The sequence below is a fragment of the Myotis daubentonii genome, chromosome X (assembly GCF_963259705.1).
Source record: "Myotis daubentonii chromosome X, mMyoDau2.1, whole genome shotgun sequence".
Classification (NCBI taxonomy): Eukaryota; Metazoa; Chordata; class Mammalia; order Chiroptera; family Vespertilionidae; genus Myotis; species Myotis daubentonii.
Window position 1 is genome coordinate 97,848,603 of NC_081861.1, and position 21,899 is coordinate 97,870,501.

General features: G+C 42.9%; 1 protein-coding gene across 1 annotated transcript; it reads left to right on the forward strand.

The window, feature by feature from the left end:
- The first annotated feature begins 2,097 nt into the window (after positions 1–2,097).
- LOC132224195 (CCHC-type zinc finger nucleic acid binding protein-like) lies at positions 2,098–2,613 on the forward strand. The gene has a single exon (XM_059679300.1). The coding sequence runs from the start codon at positions 2,098–2,100 to the stop codon at positions 2,611–2,613; it is 516 nt and encodes a 171-aa protein (XP_059535283.1).
- The last annotated feature ends 19,286 nt before the right edge of the window (positions 2,614–21,899 follow it).

Below are 21,899 nucleotides of genomic sequence, written 5' to 3' on the forward strand. Positions count from 1 at the left end.
GAATGCCAAGGATGAAATCAAACTACCCCTACTTTCAGATGATACAGTCTTGAATACAGAAATTTCTAAGGAATCCTCTAAAAAACTATAGGGACTATTAAATCAGTTCAGTTTAGCAAGGCTTCAGAATTAAAGATCAACATACAAAAATAATTATCTTTCTATAAGCTAAAAATAATCCAAAAATGAAATCAGAAAAATAATTTCCATTTACAACAGCATAAAAAGAAGAATGAAATCCTTAAAAGAAATTAACAAAAGAGCCCAGTCAGTTCGGCTCAGTAAATAGAGCATCCACCAGGCAGACTGAAGTGTCCCAGGTTCAATGATTCTGGTCAAGGGCTCATACCTCAGTTGCAGGATCAATTCCCGCCCCTGGTTGGGGCACTGGTGGGAGGCAACCAATTAATGTGTCTTTCTCACATCGATGTTTCTCTCTCTCCCTGTCTCTCCCTCTCCCTTCCACTGTCTGAAAAAATAATCAGTGGAAAAATATTCTCGAGTGAGTATTAACAACGAAACTAACAAAAGATGTGTGAAACTTATACACTAAATACTTCATAGTGTTTTATAACATATTAAATAAAAATAAATAGAGCAATATCCTCTGCTCATGTACAGGCTGACTTAATATTGTTGGGGTACTACTCCCCAAATTGATCTGCAGCTTCCACAATATTTATCAAAGGGAGAGAGAGAATGGATTTCTTACTTCATGTCTCAGTTAAAACTGCTTGAAAAAGCAATGCTTTCTATACTATGGACATGTATTAATTTAATAAAAATATAAACTTAAAGGTAGATATAAACATGATAAATAATGAGGTTAATTATAAGCATATATCAAATTTTGAACCACAGAATTTTTACCTCTTGAAATCTTTCCTGCAAAAGCATTTAACTGTTTAGTTATAAGACTTATTTCATCACTCTATGTGGGAACTACTCATGCTCTTTGGCTCTAAACTTTAATTTTTGAAAATGTTTTTCTTTGTCATTGCATTTATGGAACCAGTTGCATATCCCAATCAGGTCATATTGAAAATAAAGATCAACTACTACATTCATTATTCTTTTGTCTGTGTTTTACCAAATATATTTGTACTGGCTGTCTAAAAGATTCATATACAAATCATATAGCTAAGTAGTAACTTAAAGAAAAATATTGTGAATTTTAAAAATTACACAACCCAAAATCATTTCAAAATTGTCAAATACAAAGAACAGAAAGAAGGAGAAAAAACAGTCATATTCAATAATATAACCCTCAAGTAGCTTTTCTTGATTTTTCAGTGTCTAATTTTCCATATTTATTTATCTAGAAAAATGGAAAACATATTCACAAATCTTTATGACGTTTGTATAAGATGTAAACAATTTGGAAAACAGAAAGGAAATCTGTCCAATATGTAAATTGTAGTTTTATAATTTATTTCCCCAGTAATAACGGGTGTTTTATACTGAATGTTCCACTCATGTTATGTTTAATATCTTAAATGGTGGTGATTATGTTGTAAATTAAGATTACTGCAATAAAACTGCATAATGAGTAAATGTTCTCACTGCAGCACTTTACAGATTTTTTTCTATCTAATGTAGCTCATCTTTATGGATATTTGTATTTTATTTTTTAAAACAAAAATGTTGGATTACTCTAATTGGTTATAATTTGTTTCTTTCATTTACTGGATTAGATACATCTCTCACATATTTTTCCTAAGACCTTAGCACATACATAAAAACTTGTCATCAACTAGACCACAGAGAAGGCTTAAATCTTAATTAGAAGAAACTCTACCAATCACATTTTTTGAACAGGGAAAGAATCAAACTCAAACTTAATGACCCAAGCTTTTATTTAAAAAAAAAAAAAATGGAAAACGGCACTCCTGCGCTTTTGGCTTCAAAGACAGGAAGTCTGGAGGCAATAGCAGTTGGAACTCCCGTGACACAAGAATGGGGCTCTACGCAAGCCTACTGTGACGTCATGGAAGCTCCTGGAGAAAAACAGCCACAGCTTTCTAAGTCACACTAAGGGGCGCTGTGTGGGAACCTCTGGGGCAGTGGTACACTGGTTCACTGGAAGATCTTATAGCCATGAGCAGTAAGGAATATTTCAAGGGTGGCCGCTCTGGCCACTGGGTCCGGGGATGCCCCAGAGGGGAACAAGCTCCAGGGAGAAGAGCTAGTGGCCGTGGCAGAGGTTGTCAGTACAGTTCTGCCACCCTGTCTGACATCTGTTACCGCTGCGGTGAATCTGGTCATCACGCTAAGAACTGTGACCTTCACGAGGACATCTGCTACAACTGTGGGAGAAGTGGCCACATCGCCAAAGACTGTGTCGAGCCGACGCGTTCAAGAGAGCAGTGCTGTTGCACTTGTGGCAAAGCAGGTCATCTGGCTCGTGATTGTGACCGTCAGGAAGAGCAGAAGTGCTACTCGTGTGGTGAATATGGTCACATTGAGAAAGACTGCGCCCAAATCAAGTGCTACCGGTGTGGCAAGAACGGCCATATGGTCATCAACTGTCCCAAGACAATGAAGATCAAGTGCTATCGTTGTGGAAAGTCTGGGCATATAGCCCGGGATTGCCCCACTGAAGATACAGCTTAAATTTTTCCTTTGTGGACCCCCCCTCCTTTTTGCTGATTGATAATTGTAGTATTTTCTCTGAAACCTCTTCATTGACCAACGATTGATAAATGAAGACTACTCCTAGGCCAGTTAACTTTAATCACCATCTTTAAAGGAGGAAAAGGTTTGTGGAAGTCTTATAATTAATGTTTCTGCACCACTAGTGAATTCGCTTATTGGACAGTAATTCTGAGCCTAAGGCAATTTCTAGGTCCTTTTGATGTATTTTTATTTAAGCTTTAATTAAGACCTACTGTGTGCCAGCTACTATTGCAGGAGTTTGGGATACATCAGTACATAAATCAGACCAAGTTTGAGGACACAGACCTAGAATCTATGAAGTAAAATATGTAGTGTCTCAGATGAAGATAAATTGCTACAGAGAAAAAGAACACCAGGTAAAAGGATAGAAATTATTTGTGTTGCTGGGGGGGCCACACGTGATTCTGTTTTAGATTAAAAGGCACCCTGAGGAAGCGACATTTCCTCAGAGATTCATTGCATAAATAAAGCTGATTCTCGAAATGACTGTGATCTTGACAAAGTAACTCTAATTTATTATGTATTGATTGCTTTTAATTATCTGACTTCATTACCTTTTAAGTAACATTAAAAGAACTTTATCTGATCTTCCCTAGTTTAATGAAACCAGCAACATATGTATAATGTGTTTAAAGAGCTTATAGGGAAAGAGAGCAATGAGAAAAAAACCAACTAAATAAAACAAACCTAAGCAGCAAATTGTGGACATAAATATATTGATGGCAAAATTTGGATTTCTATACTTTAAAAATCTAAGACCATAAAAATTAAGATTGAACATAGATTGGGCCTTCAGTAATTTCCAAAATACACATATTCATAGATACAATATTATATTTATATTTAGGAGTTTCTGGAAAATGTGTTTTCACAGATATGAAAAAGTTCAGTTTCATAGGCTGAAATCTATTTTTAAAAATAGTATCTGAAAAACAACTGAATATCTATGAAATATAAAATGCACTTTTAAACTGTAAATAAAACCTCGGATAGGGGGAGGATACTATTGTGCCAAGAAAGAATTGAAACTCTAATGAAAAATAATTTAGAAAAATAACAATGATGACAATACTACACATCAAAGCTAGATTGAAACAGAATTGATAGCAAAAAAAATATTGTAGAGGGTAAAATTTTTGATCCTAAAACTTAAATGGTACAAGAAATGTAACTAAAGTCACATAAACATTTAAACTTGTAGATAATTTTTTGAGTTTATTTGTGCCCAACAATTGCTGGGAAGCAAAATCTCAACAGATTGAAATTATGCTTCAGGGAATGATGGTTTTTTGGGTTTTTTTTAACCTTATTTTATACATTACAATAAAAAGAGAAGATATAAATTGGTTACATGAAATCCAATGCTGATAGATTAGGGAGGCAGGAGAAAGCAAAGTGGAGAAACCTCTGGGACTGGATAAAAAGTGAAATGATAGACATAAGTTTCTTTTACATAGTTTGGTATAGGATAGTACACAGTCAACAATTAACTCAATAACAATGAGGTAGTTTGTGGTTTCTGCAGATTGGTCTCTTAAAAATGTATCTCCATATTTTCTATTTTTTATATCTCTTGCTACCATACTGTTACAGAACTTTGTGTTGTCCCAGTATCTAAGTAAGGGAGGTATGTAATGCATGTTTATCAGAAGCATAAAGATCTATCATCTACTAACTGACCTTTGACATATATATCAGAAGGCAAATGGTACTTGATCTAGGAAACTTTTTCTGATTTTTCTGGAGAAGAGAAGACCATTGGCATCCATCAGTAGCTACTCCCAGAATTTATTTAAAGAATTGGAGTTGAGTTCTGCAAGGAGTAGACTGTAGTGGAGACCCAGATTGTCTTTTAGGACTGAAGGACTTATTTTCCCAGATCCTGGAAGTGCTTCCAGTAGTTAGTTTTTCCAACAGATATGCCATACATATGCTGTTGCCCTTCTTTGGGAAATACCTAAACTGAAAAGAGCTGCTTTGGCCAAGATTATTCTCTTTTGGGCCAGCTCATACCTAATGACTGGTTTAGCAAGTCTATAAAGACCCCAACTTGCAAAAAAAAGAAGAGTTTACCTATTTTCAGGATTCCTTGTAATCTCAGCCAAGAACTTTATTGAATATTTTATCAAAACTACATCTTTCCAATTTAATTAGAATTTTTAACTTTTAGAAACCTTAATTTCCAATCATAACCAAAAAATGTAAGCAGCCAGCATTCCCTAAATTGACTTTTTAAAAATTTGATTTTTTTAGAGCGAGGAAGGGAAAGAGAGGTGGGCGGGAGAGAGAAAGAGGGAGAGAAACATCTATCGGTTGCATCCTACACATAACCCAACCAGGGATGGAACCTGCAACCTGGGTATGTGCCCTGACCTGGAATAGAACCCACCACCTCTTGGTGTATGGGACGATGCTTTAACCAACTGAACCACACCAGCCTGGGCTCCCTAGATTGACTTTAATGAACACAGTTATAGTCTTTAGAAACCCAACTTCCTCTATTGACAAACACACTTACTTTCAAGAAACTTACAAAGTATGAGACATTTATTAACAGCTTCAGATCCACTCCACAGCCTATCAGCAACAAAAGCCAAAAGCAGGTAAACCTGTGACTTGTCTAGGAATTAATGTTTCAGTATTTCATGTTTCAAAATACCTAGATATTCAATAGCTTTTATCAAATTTACTAATTTAGAAATGAATAGCTGAAATAAATTGATTTGCTTAGATATGGCTAAGGTGCTGTTTGTTTTTAAAATAAATCTTTATTGTTGAAAGCATTATATATGTCCCCCTTTTCCCTCCATTCCTCTCTCCCCCCGCCCCCCAAGCCTTCACTACCCTATTGTCTGTGTCTATGGGTTATGCATATATACATACTAGAGGCCCGGTGCACAAAAATTTGTGCACTCGGAGGGGGGAGGGGGAGGGGGGGCCCTCAGCCCGGCCTGTGCCCTCTCGCAGTCTGGGACCCCTCGGGAGATAACGACCTGCTGGCTTAGGCCTGCTCCCAGGTGGCAGAGGGCAGGCCCAATCCCTAGGTGCAGCCCCTGGTCGGGCTCAGAGCAGGGCCCATTGGGGAGTTGGGGCACCGCCCCCTCTCATGCACAGAGCAGGGCGGGTCGGGAGGTTGCGATGCCACCCTCAGTCATGCTCAGGATAGGGCTGATTGGTGGGTTGGGGCACCTCCCCCTGTCACACTCAAGGCAGGGTCAATGGGATGGTTGCGGCGTCACCCCCTATCACGCACAGAGCAGGGCCAATCAGGGGGTTGGGGCGCTGCCCCCTGTCACGCACAGAGCAGGGGTCATCAGGGGGTTGGGGCTCCATACCCTGTCACGCACAGAGCAGGGCCCATCAGGGGGTTGGGGAGCTCCCCCCTGTCACGCACAGAGCAGGGCGGATCAGGGGGTTGGGTCGCTGCCCTCTATCACCCACAGAGCAGGGCCAATCAGGGGGTTGGGGCGCCGCCACTGTCACACTCAGGGCAGGGCCGATGGGGAGGTTATGGCTCTATCCCGTCACACACAGAGCAGGGCCCGTGGGGGGGTGGTTGGGGCGCCACACCCTGTCACACACAGAGCAGGGCCGATCAGGGGGTTGGGGCGCCACACCCTATCACACACAGAGCCACAGGACGATCAGGGGGTTGGGGAGGTCCCCCCTATCAGGCACAGAGCAGGGTTGATCAGGGGGTTGGGGCACCTTCCCCTGTCACAAACAGAGCAGGGTGGATAGGGAGGTTGTGGCCCTGCCCCCTGTCACACACAGAGCCACAGGGTGATCAGGGGGGTTGGGCGCTGCCCCCGTCACACTGATCCTGGTGCCGGGAGGCCTCGCGGCTCCGCTGATCCTGGTGCTGGGAGGCATATTACCCTTTTACTATATAGGATAGAGGCCTGGTGCACGGGTGGGTGCCGGCTGGTTTACACTAAAGGGTGTCCTGGATCAGGGTGGGGGTCCCCACTGGGGTGCCTGACCAGCCTGGGTGAGGGGCTGATGGCTGTTTGCAGCTGCTCACATACCCTTCAGGGTGGGGGTCCCCACTGGGGTGCCTGGCCAGTCTGGGTGAGGGGCTGAGGGCTGTTTTCAGGCTGGTGGGTGACTGAAGCTCCCCAACTGCTCCTTTTTTCCTTTTTTCTTTTTATTCTGGGCCAGCTTTAGCTCTGGCTGCAGCTCTGAGGCCTCTGCTGCTGAAAGCAGGTATCTGGTTTGTTTGGGTTCTATAATCGAAACACTATCAACTCCAGCTCTGAGATCCCGGCGGGCTGAAAGCAGGTTTCTGGGGTTTTGTTTAGCTTCTATATTTGTAACAATGTTTCAAATTGCAAGTTCAGAGGCCGGCAAGGCAGGCAGGGAACGTTGGAGTCCTCCATCACTGAAGCAAGCAAGGCTCATGTTCGCTTCAAGCTGCCTGACTGTTGGCCGCCATCTGGGCTGGCAGTTAATTTGCATATCTTGCTGATTAGCCAATGGGAAGGGTAGCGGATGTACGCTAATTACCATGTTTCTCTTTTATTAGATAGGATGAGTTCATTGGTTGATCTCTTCGCCCCCCCCTCCCCCCACATCCACCCTCCCCTGCCTTCCTTCTGAGGTTTGACAATCTATTCGATGTTTCTATGTCTCTGGGTCTATTTTTGTTCATCAGTTTATGTTGCTCATTAGATTCCACATATGAGTGAGATCATAGGTGCTGTGTGTGGGGTTTTTTTAACCTCAACAACTGGGTTGCGCCCAATTGTTGATGATGTACTGACAAATTTATTCACCCATTTTTGGAATGTTTCTTTCCTTTGGGTACAGTTTTCTAGTTTATAGATAGCACATAGCTTAGGGTCACCTCTGAAAGCTATAAAGTTTTGGCTATATGGGACCTCTGTCCATTTTCCTTGGGAATGATAAAACAGGTCTAGCTGCAGCATCAGCTAAATAATTTCCTTTTGCTGCCATGGTGACAACTTTAGAATGTTCTGGAATTTTAATAATTGCCCGTTGTTTTCATTTCTGTATGACATATAATAATTCTGCAACCTATTTCCCATTCTTTATGGGCTACCTTAGAAAAATCAAGAAGCCTCACTGCTTCCACAACAACCTAAAGTTGTGAGCTACACTAACTGCATAGCTACTATTAGTGTAAATATTGGCTATTTGATCTTTGGCCAGTTGACATGCTTGAGTTAGAACAATTAGGCTTATTGGGCAGTTTTTATTCAGTTAAATAAGAACCTTCAATTATGTCTGCCATGGAAGTTACTGCACATTCAGCTCAGTAACTTTCCTGCTTATTGTTTAAAGATACATCTGTAAAGCAAATTAAGTCAGCATTATTAAGGAGTTTCCTATAAACTATTCCTAAAATAAGAAGGTCCTCAATAAGCAAAACCCAATGGTGGATGTCTTTATCTTATAAAGAAAGTAGCAACGTTGCTGGGTTAAGACTGTTACATTGAGCCAAACCGGTTTGGCTCAGTGGATAGAGCGTTGGCCTGTGGACTGAAGGGTCCCAGGTTTGATTCTGGTCAAGGGCATGTACCTTGGTTGTGGCACAATCCCCAGTAGGAGGTGTGCAGGAGGCAGCTGGTCGATGTTTCTGGCTCTCTATTCCTCTCCCTTCCTCTCTGTAAAAAATCAAATATATATATATATATATATATATATATATATATATATATATATATATTTTAAAAAGACTGTTACATTGAGTTTAAGTGAAATTAGGTAGAAAAGGCAAGAGCCAATTAGGTGGCAGAAGTGTTGAATTGTAATAGGCAATTAAATAGACATGAGCAGAGCAAGGACACTGGGCTGAATATAAAAGGTCAACAGGGTGGAGAACCCTGGGTACCTAGCAAAAGACAATTGTAGGATTGAACCACACTCCAAGGATTACCTTCAATCCCCTGCCATATAAGTGGTCATGGCCTCAGTTATATTTAAGCTCCAGGTCCAGAAAAGCAACAAAACCAGATTAATGACCCCACAACTGATCTCAGGACCAACTACATTGGATAATGACCCCCTGTTCTGGGGTCAACCAATCAATTAAGAGAGATAGGACCCTAAAAACTATTAAATATTCTATTAAACTTTTAACCTGGGACCTCCCCCAAAATTTCCACCCTTAAAACCCTTAGAACAGTCTGGATATCATGTGATTGATATCAGTGATTGAGTGCTGACCTATGAACCAGGAGGTCATGGTTATATTCTTTGTCAGAGCACATGCCAGGGTTGTGCACTCAATCCCCAGTGTGGGGCATGCAGGAGGCAGCTGATCAATGATTTTCTCTCATAATTGATGCTTGTATCTCTTTCTCCTCCTCCCTTCCCTTTTAAAATCAATAAAAATATATATTTTAAAAAACCCTTAGGACAAAGGACTGAGTGTGCTCTCCCTCCCAGGGGTGCCCCCATGCCTTTCCCTTTCCCTTCCCCTTTCTCCCTCCCTCCAAGCATGTTACTATTATCTTCCTCACTCCCAAGCTCCTAGGGCCCTTCCTTTGCCTCCATAACTCGTTTCATCAGCCGAACTTTTTTTACAAATTATTTATTCTATCTCTATAAATTAATCTAATAAAAGACAAACATGCAAATTGACCGTACCTTCGCTAGGCGTTAAGCCATGCCCACCAGCCAATCAGAGCGACTACATGCAAATTAACCCAACCAAGATGGCTGCCAGCAGCCACGGAACTGGAGTGAGCAAGAGGCTTGGTTGCTCGAGTGATGGAGGAAGCCAAGCTTCCCGCTTGCTGCGGCCTGCTCTGAACTCCACCAAGGCAACAAAGTTTCAATTATAGAAGATAAATAAACCCCAGATACCTGCTTTCAGCCAGCCGTGGTCACAGAGCTGGAGCGAGCAGGAGGCTTGGGTTGCCCCTGGTGATGGAGGAAGTCAAGCTTCCCTGCCCGCCCTGGCTGGCTCTGAGCTCCACTCAAGACTACAAAGTTTCAATTATAGAAGGTAAATAAATCTCAGAATAAAAAAAGAAAAGTAAAAAGGAGATTCTGGGAGCTTCCATTGCCAGGGGGCTTGGCCAGCCTGAAAACAGCCCTAAGTCCCTAACCCAGACTGGCCAGGCACCCCAGTGGGGACCCCCCACCCTAAAGGGGGTGTGACCAGCCTGAAAACAGCCATCAACCCCTCACCCAGGCTGGCCAAACCTCCATGGGATGAAGGTCCCCACTGAGGGGGGCTTGACCAGCCTGCAAACAGCCATCAGCCCCTCACCATGGCTGGCCAGGCACCCCAGCAGGACCCCCACCCTAATCTGGGACACCCTTCAGGGCAAACCAGCCGGCCCCCACCCATGCACCAGACTTCTATCCTAAATAATAAAAGGGTAATATGAAAACTGACCTTAACAGCAGAACGACTGGGAATGACTGGTCACTATGACACACACTGACCACCAGGGGGCAGATGCTCAATGCAGGAGCTGCCCCCTGGTGGTCAGTGCACTCCCACAGGGAGAGCTCTGCTCAGCCACAAGCCAGGCTAATGGCTGCCAGTATAGTGGTGGTGGTGGGAGCCTCTCCCGCCTCCTCAGCAGTGCTAAGAATGTCCGACTGCAGCTTAGGCCTGCTCCCCGCTGGCAAGTGGACATCCCTAGAGAGCTCCCAGGCTGCCAGAGGGGTGTCTGATTGCCAGCTTAGGCCCAATCCCCCCAGGAGCGGGCCTAAGCCAGCAGGTGGTCATCCCCCGAGGGGTCCCAGACTGCAAGAGGGCACAGGCCAGGCTGAGGGACCACCCCCCCCACCCTAGTACACAAATTTTTATGCACTGGGCCTCTAGTTTCGTAAATAAACTAGGAGGCCCAGTGCACAAGATTCATGCACTGGGGGCAGTGTCCCTCAGCTTGGCCTGTGCCCTCTCGCAGTCTGGGACCCTTTGGGGGATGTCCACCTGCTGGTTTATGGGATTGGGCCTAAGCTGGCAGCCAGACATCTCTCTTACAGTTGGGGGCTCTCACAGTCCGGGACCCCTCTCTCCTTACCGCCTGCCTGCAGCAGAGGTGGGAGAAGCTCCTGCACTCACCAGAAATTGCTAAACTCAGGTCCGGTCTGACCCCATTTGTCTAATACCCAGTACCATTCCTGCTGCCTGCAATATAATGGTGTGTGACTCAAATTGTTCTTACTGTGTCCCGAATTGTTTCATTACTGGTAAGCTAATCACTGGTGACACCTTGGCTTAAAAGACATGACTATGTCCTCTTTCCTCCCTGCATCTTTTTCTCTGACCATGAGGTGTCTCTCTCTCTCTCTCTCTCTCTCTCTCTCTCTCTCTCTCTCTCTCTTCAGATTATCACACTATATGGGCACAGGTGGAACATTTGAAAACCGTTAGGATGCTCACCACTAAAAGACTTCTATAACAGAATAAGTTGATCACGGACCAAAAAAGTTTGCACTAGGCACCCCACTGAGTACAAGACAACATCTATACACACCAAAACACTATAAAATCACATAAAGCCCTTCCCCACAACTTTTTCTTATCAGGCTACTAGTTTCAATGGAAAGAGAGAAATCCTTGTCCTTTGGCTGCAAGAATAATCTGTGGAGTTTATGCCTTGCTGTGGTCTGTAGACAAAGGTTCATTAAGAGACTGAGAATAACAATTAGCCTGCAGGTAGAGGTGGATCTCTGGTTGCTTTGAGTCTTTGCTTGATCTGCTTCCGGACCTGACACTAGGAAAAGCAGGCATTGGTGTGCATCTTGGTCCTTTTCAAATGCACCCAGCCCCAGCAGAGAAAGCCACAAACTATGGGTTAATGATAACTATAAACATGGTACTTAGGGCCAGTCACAAACAGCATCTGACATAGTCCTGCACTAGAGATCCTTTAAAAGACTGGGAGTCATAGAAGATCTACCTAATCCTTAGAAACAAACACAAAGAGGCAGCCAAAAAAGAGAGACAAAAACAACTCCCAAATGAAAGAATAGGGATAATTCTCCAGTAGAAGAGTCAAATTAAATGAAGATAAGAAATGTATCAGATATAGAATTCCAAGTAAGGATTACAAGGAAGTTCAACAGCATGAGAAAAGATATGAAAAGTGACCAGTTGTAAATGAAGAATTACAAAGCATTAATAAAGAACACATTGAAGGAATAAACAACAGGTCAGAGGAAGCTGAAGGTTGGATCAGTGAATTAGATAACAGGGTAGAGAAAAATCACTCAATCAGAGAACCAAAAAGAAAAAAAACAATTTAAAAATAGGAGCACAGTTTAAGGGAGCTCTTTGACAGCATGAAACATAACAACATTTGCATCACACAAGAAGGCTAGAAGGTGAAGAAAGTGAGCAAGGGTTAGAGAACCTATTTGAAGTAATAATGGCAGAAAACTTTCCTAACTTGGTGTAGAAAAAGTCACACAAGTTCAGGAGGAACAGAGAGACCCAAGCAAGAAGAATGAAAATAATAATTAAAATGACAAAAATTAAAGACAAAGAATTTTAAAGTCAGCAAGAAAAAAAACAATGTGTTACCTACAAAGGAGCTCCCATGAGACTCTTAGCCAATTTCTGATCAGAAACTGTACAGGCCAGAAGGGAATGACATGAAATATTCAAAGGTAATGGAAAGCAAGAATCTGAAACCAAGACTACTGTATCTGGCAAGCTATGATTCAAAATAGATGGTGAAATAAAGAGCTTCCCAGACACAACAAAAAAGGTTAAAGGAGTTTATCACCACCAAATCAGCATTACAAGAAATTTTAAAGGAATTGTTGTAATAAGAAGGAATAGAGAGAGAAAGAAACATAGGCATGAAGAATTAAAATGGCAATTAATAAGTACCTATCAATAATAATCTTAAATGTAAATGGGTTAAATGCTCCAATCAGAAGACATAGGTTACCTGAATGGATAAGAAATCATGACCCAAATATATGCTGTCTACAAGAGACCCACATTAGAACAAAAGGTTCACACAGGATGAGAATGAAAGGATGGAAAAAAATCTTCCATGCAAATAAAAAAAGCTGGTGTAGCAAAACTCATATCAGAAAAAACAGGCTTCAAAATGAAGGCCATAACAAGAGACAATAAAAGTATATAATACTAAAGGGATCATCCCACAAGAGGATATAACCCTAGTAAACATATATGCACCCAATATAGGAGCCCATAAATATATAAAAAATATTCTGGAGGACTTTAGGGGAGATATCTAAAACAATACAATCCAAGTAGAGGAATTTAACACCTTACTAACTTCACTGGATAGATCTTCCAGACCAAAAAAAAAAAAAAAAAAAAAAAACCCCAAAAAACAAAAAAAAAAACCACAAACAAGGATAGTCACTCTAAGTGACATACTAGATAAGATGGATTTAATTGACATTTACTGAATATTCCACAACAAAGATACAGAATAAATATTCTTCTCAAGTGCACATGGGATATTCTCAAAGATAGACCACATGTTAGGACACAATACAAGTCTCTCCAACTTCAAGAAGATTAAAATCATATCAAGCATCTTCTCAGATTACAATGGCATGAAATTAGCAATCAACTACAGTAAAAACACTCTAAAAATTTTAAACATATGGAGGCTAAGTAAGATGCTATTAAACAATGAATGGGTTACCAGTGAGAACAAGAAAAAAATAAAAAGCTTTCTGGAAACAAGTGAAAATGAACAAGCACCAAACCAACATCTATGGGACACTGTGAAAGGTGTACTAACAAGGAAGTTCATAGCACAACAGACATACCTAAAAAACCAAGAAAATTAATAATAAACTTTTTAGCTCTATAACTTAAAGAATTAGAAAGAGAGAACATCAGGAAAAGCGCAAAGTAAGTAGAAGGAAGGAAATAATAAAGATTGGTGGGGAAATAAATGATATAGAGACTGAAAAGACAGCACAAAAATCAATGAAACTAGAAGATGCTTTTTTGAATGGATAAATAAGATTGATGAATCTTTAGCCAGACTCATCAAGAAACTAAGAGAGAGGACCCATATAAATAAATCATAAATGAAAGAGGTGAAGTAACAACTGACACCACAGAAATACAAAGGATTGTAAGAAAATACTATGAACAACTGTATGCCAACAAGATGGACAATGTGGAAGAAATGGACAAATTTCTAGAAAAATACAATCTTCCAAATCTGAATCAAAAAGACTTAGAAAATTTGAATAGGTCAATAACAAGTATTGTAATTGAAAAAGTAATAAAAAACATCGAGCAAACTAGACCCCTGGTTGACACACCTTCATATGGGAGTTTTATAAAATATTCAAAGAAGAAATAACACCTATCCTCCTCAAACTTTTCCAAATAACTCAAAAGGAAGTTACAATTCCAACCTCTTTTTATGAGAAATCATCCTAATTCCCAAGTCAGATAAAGGCACTACAAAGAAAGAGAATTACAGGCCAATATCCCTGATGAACATAGATGTCAAAATCCTCAACAAAATATTAGCAAATGGCATCCAGCAATCCTATCTAATAAAAGACAAAAGGGTAATTGACTGTACCTTTGCTATGCTTCCCATTGGCTAATCAGGGTGATATGCAAATTAACCGCCAACCAAGATGGCGGCTGGCAGCCACGCAGCTGAAGAGAGCAGGAGGCTTGCTTGCTCCAGTGATGGAGGAAGCCAAGGTTCCCTGCTTGCTGCGGCCCAGCTCTAAGCTCCAAAAGCAACAAAGTTTCAATTATAGAAGCTAAACAAACCCCAGATACCTGCTTTCAGCTGGGGGTGGCCTCAGAGCTGGAGCCAGCTCTCAGCTCCAGTGACAGCAACGAAGTTTCAATTATAGAAGGTAAATAAATCCCAGAATAAAAAAAAAGAAAAAAGGAGAGTCCAGGAACCCCAGTGGGGACCCCAACACTAAAGGGGGTGTGGCCAACCTGAAAACAGCCATCAGCCCCTCATCCAGGCTGGCCAGGCACCCCAGTGGGGACCCCCACCCTGAAGGGGGTGTGACCAGCCTGCAAACACCCATCAGCCCCTCACCCAGGCTGGCCAGGCACCCCAGCAGGATCCCCACCCTGATCCAGGACACCCTTCAGGGCAAACCAGCCGGCCCCCACCTGGGCACCAGGCCTCTATCCTATATAGTAAAAGGGTAATATGCAAACTGACCCTAACAGCAGAAAGACTGGGAATGACTGGTCACTATGACACACACTGACCACCAGGGGGCAGATGCTCACTGCAGGAGCTTCCCTCTGGTGGTCAGTGTGCTCCCACATGGGGGAGCTCTGCTCAGCCACAAACCAGGCTGATGGCTGCCAGTACAGCAGTGGTGGTGGGAGCCTCTCCCGCCTCCTCAGCAGTGCTAAGGATGTCTGACTGCAGCTTAGGTCTGCTCCCCGCTGACAAGTGGACATCCCCCAAGGGCTGCCAGAGGGATGTCTGATTACCGTCTTAGGCCCAATCCCTCGGGGAGCAGGCCTAAGCCAGCAGGTGGTCATCCCCCAAGGGGTCCCAGACTGCGAGAGGGCACAGGCTGGGCTGAGGGACCTCCCCCCACCCCTGAGTGCACAAATTTTTGTGCACCGGGCCTCTAGTCTAATCTAATAAAAGAGAAACATGCAAATTGACCACACCTCTGCTACACCCAAGCTATGCCTACCAGCCAATCAGAGTGACTATATGCAAATTAACCCAACAAAGATGGCGGCTGGCAGCCACAGAGCTGAAGCAAGCAAGAGGCTTGGTTGCCCCAGTGATGGAGGAAGCCAAGCTTCCTGCCTGCCCTGGATGGCTGTGGCCTCTGCTCAAGGCAATAAAGTTTCAATTATAGAAGGTAAATAAATCCCAGATACCTGCTTCCAGCCAGCCTCCACTGGGAGCTTGGGTGGCTGGGGGCCATGGCCAGCCTGCAAACAGCCATCAGCCCCTCACCCAGACTGGCCAGGCACCCCAGCGGGACCCCCCCACCCTGAAGGGGGTGTGGCCAGCCTGAAAATGACCCTCAGCCTCTCACCCAGGCACCCCAGTGGGAACCCCTACCCTGAAGAGGTTGTGGCCAGCCTGAAAACAGCCCTCAGCCCCTCACTCAGGCTGGCAATGCACCCAGCAGGACGCCCATCCTGATCCGGGACACCCTTAAGGGCAAACCAGCTGGCCCCCACCCATGCACCAGTCTTCTATCATATATAATAAAAGGGTAATATGCAAACTGACCTTAACATCAGAATGACTGGAAATGACTGGTCACTATGACACACACTGACCACCAGGGGGCAGATGCTCAATGCAGGAGCTGCCCCTTGGTGGTCAGTGCACTCCCACAGTGGGAGCTCTGCTCAGCCACAAGCCAGGCTGATGGCTGCCAGTACAGCAGTGGTGGTGGGAGCCTCTCCCGCCTCCTCAGCAGTGCTAAGGATGTCCGACTGCAGCTTAGGCCTGCTCCCCGCTGGCAAGTGGACATCCCCTGAGGGCTCCCGGCCTGCCAGAGGGATGTCTGATTGCCAGCTTAGGCCCAATCCCCCAGGGATTGGGCCTAAGCCAGCACGTGGTCATCCCCCAAGGGGTCCCAGATTGTAAGAGGGCACAGGCTGGGCTGAGGGACCCCCCTGAGTGCACAAATTTTTGTGCACTGGGCCCCTAGTATATTATAAAGTTCATACATCATAATCACGTGGGATTTATTTCAGGGATGCAAGTCTGGTACAATATTCATGAATCAATAAATGTGATTCATCACATAAATAGATTGAAAGACAAAAATCACATGATCATAGCAATAAACACAGAAAACGCATTTGACAAAATTCAACACCACTTTTAGAGAAAATCTCTGAGCAAATTGGGACTAGAGGGATCATACCTCAAGATAATAAGCTCTTATATGACAAAGCTACAGGCAACATAATACTCAATGGGCAAAACTAAAATGATTTCCCCTAAGAACAGGAACAAGACATGGATGTCCGCTTTCACCACTCTTAATCAATATAGTATTGGATGTCCTAGCCACAGTGATCAGACAAGAAAAATGAAGAAAGTAAATCTATCCAAATTGGAAAGGAGAAAGTAAAATTGTCATTCGCAGATGACTTAATATTGTACAGAGAAAACCCTAAATAGTCCACCAAACAACTGCTACATTTAAGAAATGAATTCAGCAATGTAGGAAGATGCCAAATTAATACCCATAATTGGTTGCATTTTTATACACCAATACTGAACTCTCAGAAACAGAAACTAAAAAACAATGTCATTTATCATTGCAATAAAAAAGTTAAGGTACTTAGGGATAAACTTAACCAAGGAGGTAAAAAACCTGTACTCAGAAAACCAAAGGACATTGAAAAAAGAGAGAGAGGAAGATATAAAGAAGCAGAAGAATATACTATGTGTGCGGATTGATAGCATTAACATCATTAAAATGTCCATACTATCCAAAGCAATCTACAGATTCCATGCAATCCCTTGGAAAATACCTGTAGCATATTTCATAGATTTAGAACAAATAGTCTGGCAATATATATGGAACCAAAAAGGCCTCAAATAGCCTCAGCAATCTTGAGAAAGAAGAATAAAGTTGGAGGGATCACAATACCAGATATCAAGTCATACTACAAAGCCACTGTAATCAAAACAGCGTGGCACTGGCACAAGTACAGGCATATAGATCAATGGAACAGAACAGAAACCCCAGAAATCAACCCAAGCCAGTATGCTCAATTAATATTTTACACTGTAGGCAAGAGAATACTATGGAGTAAATACAGTGTTTTCAAAAAATGGTGCTGGGAAAATTGGACAGGAACATGCAAAAAAAAAGAAAAAGAAACTAGAACACCAACTTATATGATACACAAGAATAAACTCTACGTCGAAGCAATTTCTTCACTGATACAGCTCCTAGGGCACTTGAAACTAAAGAGAAAATGAACAAATGGGACTACATCAAAATAAAAAGCTTCTGCACAGCAAAAGAAACCATCAACAAAACAACGAGAAAACCCACTGCGTGGGAAAACATATTTGCCAATGTCATATCTGATAAGGGCCTAATCTCCAAAATTTATAGGGAACTCATACAACTTAACAAAAGGAAGATAAACAATCCAATCAAAAAATGGGTAAAGGACCTAAATAGACACCTTTCGAAAGAGGACATTCGGAAAGCCAAGAGACATATGAAAACATGCTCAAAGTCACTAATCATCCGAGAGATGCAAATCAAAACAACAATGAGGTACCATCTCACACCTGTCAGATTGGCTATCATCAACAAATCAACAAATGACAAGTGCTGTAGAGGATGTGGAGAAAAAGGAACACTTGTGCACTGCTGGTGGGAATGCAGACTGGTGCAGCCACTATGGAAGACAGTATGGAGTTTCCTCAAAAAACTGAAAATGGAACTCCCATTTGACCCTGTGATCCCACTTCTAGGAATATATCCCAAGAAACCAGAAACAACAATCAGAAAGGATATATGCACGCCTATGTTCATAGCAGCACAATTCACCATAGCTAGAATCTGGAAACAGCCTAGTGCCCATCAGTAGATGAATGGATTAGAAAACTGTGGTACATCTACACAGTGGAATACTATGCTGCTGTAAAAAAGAAGGAACTCTTACCATTTGCAACGGCATGGATGGAACTGGAGAGCATTATGCTAAGTGAAATAAGCCAGTCAATGAAGGAAAAATACCACATGATCTCACTCATTCATGGATAATAGAGACTATTATAAACTTTTGAACAATAATAGATACAGAAGCAGAACAGCCTCAGATTGTCAAACTGTAGCGGGAAGGCCGGGGAGGGGTGGGGGGCAGGATGGAGGGGTGTAAGAGATCAACCAAAGGACTTGTATGCATGCATATAAGCATAACCAATGGACATAAGACACTGGGGGTTAGGGGAGGCCAGGGGATTGTCAAGGGCGGGGGGAAAAAAGGGACACATATGTAATACCCTTTGTAAGACTGTAAGCAATAAAATAAAATTTTAAAAAAATAAACTCAAAATTGATAGAAGATTTAAATGTAAGTTGCGAAACCATGAAATCCTAGAAGAATCCATAGGCAGCAAATCTCAAACATCTTTCATAGCAATTTGTTTCCCAATACATCTTCTGGATAAAGTGAAAGAAAAGACAAAATAAACAAATGGTACTACATCAAAATAAAAAGCTTCTGTACAGCAAAGAAACCATCAAGAAAATGGAAAGGGAGCCCACTATATAGAAGAACATATTTGGTAATGATACAATTGATAAGGGGTTAATCTCCAAATTATATAAGGAACTCACACAACTTAACAAAAGAAGACAAACAATCCAATTAATAAACAGGCAAAGGGAGAATGTCATAAAAAAAATATGGTGGCTGGCAGGATGGAGGTGAGGGAGAGGATGTGAGTGCGTGAGGGGATGAAAGGAGAGTGTGTGGATGAGCGTGGTGTGTGTGAGGGAGGGACAGTTAAATCTAGCAGGAGCAGCAGGGGCTGGCAGACCAGGATCTCTTGTACAGGGTGAGACTACAACCGCTGTGGGCACTCCCCAGACTGCAGGACTTGGGCATGGAACCCACGCCATTTTGAATGGGAGAGCTTCCTCTTCTAGGAACTCATCATCATCACCACCCAGACAGGCCTTGTACACTGCCCGCGACGCAGCAGCCACTCCAGCCAAAATCTTGCTGCCCCACCAGCAGATGCGTGGACCCTAGGACCTCCAACTCCAAAGGTGCACTGCTCCTGCAGTAGTAAAGGGTGTCCCAAAATTCAAGCAAGAAGTAATTTTGATAGAATACACAGGTTTATAATTAAAAATTGTAAATTTTTTATTGACTCATAAAGAATACAGCATAGGGTTATGTATGGAATAGAATGTTAGGTAAATAGCCTCCACGGCTTTGCTGGCACATACACACTCTTTTGTTAAAATTTTCCATGACCTAAATGCGGCTGCTCAGGCAATAACAGTTAATGGTGCTTGCTATCGCGACATGATAATCCAGTTTTTTGTGCCTACATTGCAAGATATGGATGTGGACGATATGTGGTTTCAACAAGACAGTGCCAGATGCCACACAGCCCGAGAAAAAATTCAATTACTGCACGAGTCATTTCCTGGTCGTGTAATTTCCCGTTTTGGTGTTCAGAATTGGCCGCCCAGGTCATGCAATTTAATGCCATTGAACTTTTTTCTTTGGGGTTTTTTGAAGTCTAAGGTTTATGCCAATGAGCCCACGACCACCCATGCCTTGAAGGAGGAAATTGAGCGCTGTATCAATGAAATTCAGCCACATTTATGCAAAACGGTCATGGAAAATTTCAACACAAGAGTGTGTATATGCCAGCAAAGCTGTGGAGGCCATTTACCTGATATGCTATTCTTTACATAACCCTATACTGTATACTTTATGAATTAATAAAAAAATTACAATTTTTAATTATAAACCTGTATATTCTATCAAAATTACTTCTTTCATGAATTTTGGGACACCCTTTAAATGCAATGTCCCCCGTCCCCAGTGGCAGACCTCTGGACACCGCATTTGCGCGTTTCCAGTGCACAGACATCCAGGGCACACCATCTCATAGGCAGCTCTTGGGAGCCACTATGAGATCCTGCTGGGTGTAATTTTGTACAGACAAGGGCATGCTGCCCCGCAGTAGAAATTCTGAATTCTCTCTTCCTGAATAACTGCCCATAGACAACTGAGGGCCCCTGGAGTTGCACAACTTCAGCTCTAGGGGCCCTCAGAGTGCGTCAGAGTTCTGTGCCAGCAAACACACTATTACAGTCATGCATTTCCAAAGAGCAGGCACCCTGAGCCCATCTATTCACAGGGCACTCTTGGGAGCTGCTGTGAGCCCCAGCTGGGTGCAATCTTGGACAAACAGGGGAACACACCCTTGGGCAGTAGAAATTCTGAATTCACTCATCCTGGATACCTGCCCACAGATACCTCAATTACACGGCTTCAGTGCCAAGGCCCTTCAGAGTGCTTCAGTGTGCCACTCTGGCAAATACACCTCGGGTGCCCCTGTGAGCTGCCACTGGGAGTGCACGCCTACCCACCACAGGTGCAGCAGCAAAACCTGAGTCTTCCCACCCCACAGCTGCAGAACTCTGGACACTGCAGTTTCATGCTTTTCCAGCATGCAGACCTCCCAAGACCACTGCTTCACAAGCAGCCCTTGGGCACCTCTGTGAACCCCCACTGGGCATACACTTATACAGATAGAGACACACCTCTTGGCTGAAGAAAGGTTGAATTCCCTCTTCTGGGATACCTGCCCAAAGACACCACAATCCCATGGCTTCAGATACAAAGGCCCTAAAGAGTGGGTCTGTACACCCTGCTGGCAAATGCACCATGGGTACCCCGGTGAGCTGCCACTGGGGGCATGTGTATCCAACCACAGGAGCAGCAGCAAAAGCTGAGTCAGCCCACCCCACAACTACAGAACTCTAGATGCTACAGTCACACCTTTCCAGAGAACAGACCTCCTGAGCCCCATCTCCCCAAAAGATGGTTCCTGGGTATCACTGTGAGTCTACGTTGGGCATGCGTGACTTCAACCAAGGGCATAAAACAGCAAAAATTGGGACACCCCCTCCATGGATGCTGATTCTAGACACCGCAGTTGCACCTTTCTAGCTCACAGGGTACAAGAGAACCCAAATAGCTCAAGAAGGGAGCTACACTAGATTACCAAGCCCAGGAGACCTGAGAGATCACACCAGGAGCACCATCCCCAAAAGAACCTGGGTAGCAAAGCAATTAGATCTACAATTAAAATGTCACAGCAAAACATGGGAAGACAAAAAAAAGAAGTCCTCAAAGGAAAGAAAAAGAGAAATCACCAGAAAGGGAGTTAAATGAAATTGAGGCTAGCAACATATCAGAGAAAGAATTCAGAGTAATGGTTATAAGGATGCTCAGACAGCTGGATGACAAATACAAACATTTCAATGACAAATACACACAACTCAATGAGAATTATAAGGAGCTGAATGAGAATGTCACCAACATGAAAAGGAACCAAGAGGAAATGAAGAACAACATAGCTGCAATAAAGAACACAATGTAAGGCTTAAACAGTAGACAAGAAGAGGATGAGGACAGCATCAGCGAATTAGAAAACAAGGTAGGAAAAAACAAACAAACCTAGCAGCAACTAGAAAGAACATTTAAAAAGCAAGAGGAGAGCCCAAGGGAGCTTTGGGACAATGCAAAACGAAACAACATT

Coding starts and splice junctions, on each gene's coding strand:
- LOC132224195 (XM_059679300.1), top strand. CDS start 2,098: ATGAGCAGTAAGGAATATTTCAAGGGTGGCCGCTCTGGCCACTGGGTC.